This window comes from Triticum dicoccoides, chromosome 1B (assembly GCF_002162155.2).
Source record: "Triticum dicoccoides isolate Atlit2015 ecotype Zavitan chromosome 1B, WEW_v2.0, whole genome shotgun sequence".
Classification (NCBI taxonomy): Eukaryota; Viridiplantae; Streptophyta; class Magnoliopsida; order Poales; family Poaceae; genus Triticum; species Triticum dicoccoides.
Genome location: NC_041381.1, coordinates 139,762,880 through 139,767,867, shown reverse-complemented (window position 1 = coordinate 139,767,867; position 4,988 = coordinate 139,762,880). Strand labels below are relative to the sequence as shown.

Here is a 4,988-nt window from a genome sequence, read left to right as displayed (position 1 = left end):
AGATATTGGTGCACTGTATTCTTTTTTTTTGAGGGAAATGGTGCACTGTATCCAAATTAAGGGTTTCGGGTAGTGCCATAGGGGGGTTTGAGTTGACACAGACATCAAGAAATTCTCTTGGGGTTTCTGGGCTCTTTCCCTATGATTTTGTTGCAACAGCAGTGCTATGCGGACGACAAAATTCAGATGATTCACAGACGACACATACATCCAGCCGGACATGTGCATGAATGAGCATTTTCAGGTCGTGCATAGATCGGGCAAAAGCATCGTGTGTGGAGCAATTTCGTTGTTGCAATGTTGGTCATGTATCTTGGAGATGTTGGTTCGATTTGGACTGGTTCAACCATCCATAATCTCAGGCATCAAAATTGTTCATGGTTTGATTTGATTGGTCCAACCACAGGTATCTCAGGTATGTAATTTGTTCAATTCTATTCTTGTGCGCGGACTAGTTCACCCTGGTTGCTGGTTTGAACCATGAGTCCGCCATTGGGAGATGAGGAAGGCAACGACAGAAGTATGTTTTAAAAATCGGATGATTATTTAATAAAGTAGTAACAAGCTTTCCACTCATCAAATATGGGCTTTCAGTTTAGATGAATTACAACTTCCAATTGTTGGATCACAATGTGCATATCCTGAAACACTGACTCCACGCCACTTTTTTTATATAGAAAAACACTGATTTCAAAAAAAAAAATCGATCTCTATGGCATGCCTCTTGCCTCATGTGGCAGCAATGGTGACAGGACAATGCCACACCAATGGTCAGCTTACCGAGGGAGCAGCATAGGTGAAGCTGCTGCGGAAGGGTGGCACCAGGATATATGATTGTGGGGCCTCAATACGATTTGAGCCTCACCAACAGTTTAGTTAAGCAAAGTAAGGGCCAGTTCTTTTGGGGCTTATGGATGACTGCCAAAATTTTATTCCAGAAGCCACCCATAAGAGTAACATCATCATTTATGAGCATATCAGGTAGGACTATATTAGAACTACACAAACAACAAACAATAGACATGCTCGATCATGAGGCATGGAGAATCATGTAAACAGTTAGCAAAATTTAGCACATGTGGAAGGGTGCTCAAATACAGAGTTTGCATGTGTTGTGCAAGAAAAGGATTTGGATGAGTTGTGCAAGGGTATCAAGACCTACACATTTCATTTTTGGAAAATATCCACCCTGCAATTATACCAAGTCATGTTCAGGAAATGGTACTATGCTTTGGGTAATTTTCAATCTGCTATCACACCACTTCTTTGATTTTCCACTGTGTACTGAATGGGGATAAAGATTACGACCAGTTGGTGCATTTACACAATATTATTGCAGAGGAACTTGCACATTCAACAAGATTATGCCAAATGACAAAAAAGAAAGAACTGTGTAGTATATGGAATAATAAAGTTTCGACTCGCTTAGGTTTCCTCGGTCTACAAGTCTGAAGACTGATTGCGATAAATTATCATCCAATAGAGTATAATAACGAAAGGACACGAAGGTGAAGCAGCTACATAAATAAGAGGATCATCTAACATGACAGGACTAGAATTTACGGTGAGGAGGTTCCGGGGTAGGGATTCATTAAATTCAAGCAAAGCCTCCTTGTCGGTTCACTTAGCAACAACAAACAAATGGAGGCAGATCAAACAGATGGGCGATTGTGGTACCCCAACGTTATGATTGCAAGGTCCCAAACAACCCCTTCACATCTTCATCTGCTACTGTGTCCGTTGAACCTGCAAGAATGATTACAGATTATTGAACAGAACAATTGGCTGCCCATTTGAAGTATTCCAGTAGTTATTCACCTTGCTCCTCCTGTTTCATCGGCTTCTTGTCCTCCTTGGGTGGTGGGGTTGACAATGGTGGCATTGAGCTGCCGCATGAGCTGGCTGCGGCGGCGGCTGCCGCAGCAAATGCCAGCGCCGGCTGCTGCATGGCATTGAACTTGAGCATCTTATCCCTGTCCCTGCTCGACTCGCTGCTCTTAGGGGTCTTCTTCTTGGGCGGCTGGGCCGCGGCGGGCTTCTCCTTCTTGTTCTTGGCCTCCCTGGCCGCCTCCTCCTCCTCCTTGATCTTGGCGGCCCTGGCCTCCTCCTCGAGCGCCCGGAAGGCAGCGTCCAGCATTTCCCGCGAGCGCTTCCGCGCGACGGCCGCCTCCTGGACGCGGCGCTCCGCCTCCTCGCGGGCGGCAGCGGCAGCGCGGCCGATGGACTCGTGCGCGAGGCGCGCCGCGATGAGGAGGATCCGCGCGGCGCGCTCGTCCATCACGCGGCGGGCGGCGGGCGCGTAGGTGAAGGGCCGGCCCTCGGCCTCGGCGGCGCACGGCGGGCAGACGAAGGAGACGGGGTCGGGGATGCAGGTGACATGGGCGACGAAGAGGCCGCAATTGGAGCACTCGGCGGTGGGGCCCGGCGGGGCGACGGCGGGGTCGAAGTGGGGGTCCTGCGCGGCGGCGGCGGCGGCGGCAGCGTCCGTGTGGAGGAGGAGGAGGCAGGCCGAGCAGAAGGAGGCGGGGTGGTAGAGGAGGACGCAGGAGGAGCAGAGGCGGCAGAAGACGTCGTTGTGGCGGACGTGGTGGAGCGGCCAGGCCTCGCGGCCGGAGGCGCAGCGCTCGCCGCCGCAGCCGCGGGGGGCGGGGGCGGTGGAGGAGGGGGACGGGCGGAAGGGGGGCGTCATCGCTGCGAGCGGCGGCTTTACAGGGGAAGGGAGGAGAGACGGGAGGAGAGGGGAAGATTAGGGTTTCTGAGGGAGGAAAGGCTCGGCCGAACCCCGAACGGCTCCTCGGTGAGAGATTTTTCTCTCCTTTTTTCTTTCCTTAGGGGAATTTGGTGTTCAGAATCAGACGGGGTACCACGAGCAAAGGAGGTAGGTGGGAGGAGGCTTGGATTGCCGGTGGAGTGGGAGGAGTGGAACGGGCTGCATGAAAGCTTCAGTATCGGTAGATCGACTAGCTTTCTTTTATCATGAAACTTATAGGGAAACGCTTTGTGTCTATAGTCTGATAAGACTCCATCGCCAGACCAGCCGAACATCGTTGATTTACTCCAAATCTGACGCTCGGGAGTAGTCTTGCCTTTGTAAATAAGGAAATAAAATAAATCACCCCGTAACTTCCGCGTGTTGCCCAGATTCCTATCGGGACGCAGATTTTCCTCCACCCCGACCTCGCCTCGCGGCCCTCGCCAGATCCCCTTTCCCCCGGCTCCGCCCCGCACCTCCTTCTCCGGCCATCTCCGGTCCCCCGCTCCTCCTTCTCTCCTCGTGCAATCGCTCACATATGAGGCCGCGGCGCCTTCACTACCGGGTGGCAATCACACATGGCCGGGGAGGCTCGCCAGCGGCGACAAGTGCGGGTGACAGGTACACAAGGCACCGAGGAAACGACATAGCGGCTGCTGGTGATTGCAATTGCAGGTTGCATCGTGCAGCCGTTCTCCGTGGTGACGGTGCGGTAACTAACGCGACTAATGGTAGGAAACTACGCCTTGCATCCGTCAATGTCTTATTTCGAACCATTTTGTCACCCTCAGGTTGTTTTTCATTCTTCTGAAAAAGTGTTACTTGACTAATTGGTTGCATCAGGGCCTCACTTTATTGATAATCTTGTTTTAGCAGACATTGGCAGCCAGCAAGTGACGCAGTTTCTTGATCTCCCAAGCCCCCTCGCCGCCCCTAGGCTATGCCAGAATCATGCTTCCAATTAACACTAATTCTGTTCTGAACATACTCTTTTCATGCTTCTTATCCATGGTGATTTTAAATTGTAATACGCATGCTTCTCGGGGGAGAGTATGCTTCCATAGGTAAACAAAATTCAGTGAAATTTGTATGTAGGTGAACCAAACTTGCATCCCCATGTTGCCGCAATCTTAGTTTGTTTCTATGTTCAATGTTATATACTTGAAAAGACAAGTCAGATTCATGTATACTATACATATTTCATGCTTCCTGAGAGCTTCTGAATTCAGTTCAAGTGATTCTTTTGTTTATGCAGATTGCTTCCATCCTTTCTGCCGATGTCTAGTACTCAGTCATACATATTTGCATTGTGTGTGTCCTAAAGTTGCATCATGGTTCCATTCAATCTTATATTTGTTTAGCTTAATAAATTTGCTTCAACCACTACCAAACATGCTTCGTTCTTTCTAGCTTTTTTATTCCAGCGGCCGTGCTTCCGTTGCTTCGTATGTATGCTTCTGTTGTATAGACGTCTTGCTGCTCGCAGTGATATATATTCTTCCTTCACCTGACATGTTTCTATGGTTCAGGTGTTTATCTTGCTGGTAATACCATTAGCAATGCGTGCTTGTTTTATTTCTTGCATATTGCCTTGTGTTCTCATCTATTTCAAATATTTTGCCCAATATTTCATTATTTCTCGCACATGGTTTCATGGTTTCCAAATCTAACGACAACCGCTATGAGTATCTGCTTCCGTTAATTCTCATCATGAATAATCCAATGTTTTGACAGTAAGGCTGAAATTGTTGTTCACATATCCACTGCTTGCAACTATGCTTCGCGGTTTATTTACACATGTGTATCAGTTATGGTGAAATTTTGCATCAACCACTGCCATTGTATGCTTCTTATTGTACAGACATATTCTCTAGAACCATGAGTTCTTCAACCACTACAAGTGTGCGCTTTCTTGTTTCTGTACATTGTCTACTTGTAGATATTTTTCTGTACCCGACTTCAGCCATGATTCTTATTTCTACACAATGCCGATGAGTCTATGTTTATGTCGAGCGTGGTGAATGGAACCGGAGACTGCTATTCGCCAACGACTTCTGTGTTGGCCACAGGGAGCTTATGGTGTGCATAGTGTTTTTTTGTTGATGAGCCCATTTAGTGTGACGACGGCTGGGGCGAAAGTTGAAATACTGTCATTGTAATATTGTTCCATTTTTTATTAAATAAAAGAGTTGTAATTTTTTGTCCATACCATTTTAATTCTCTGTGCTTCTTTCGC

General features: G+C 48.2%; 1 protein-coding gene and 1 long non-coding RNA gene across 2 annotated transcripts; one reads left to right on the top strand and one right to left on the bottom strand.

Annotated features, from left to right (window-relative positions):
• Window positions 1-1,372: 1,372 nt before the first annotated feature.
• Window positions 1,373-2,930, bottom strand: LOC119323720 (actin cytoskeleton-regulatory complex protein pan1-like). Its single transcript, XM_037597427.1, has 2 exons — window positions 1,819-2,930; window positions 1,373-1,746 (listed from the first exon to the last, which is right to left on the bottom strand). The coding sequence occupies exons 1-2, from the start codon at window positions 2,687-2,689 to the stop codon at window positions 1,685-1,687; spliced, it is 933 nt and encodes a 310-aa protein (XP_037453324.1). The 5' UTR covers window positions 2,690-2,930; the 3' UTR covers window positions 1,373-1,684.
• A 113-nt stretch (window positions 2,931-3,043) lies between these two features.
• Window positions 3,044-3,965, top strand: LOC119323730. Its single transcript, XR_005156480.1, has 2 exons — window positions 3,044-3,483; window positions 3,626-3,965. It is a non-coding gene; the product is annotated as an uncharacterized LOC119323730 (long non-coding RNA).
• Window positions 3,966-4,988: the final 1,023 nt, after the last annotated feature.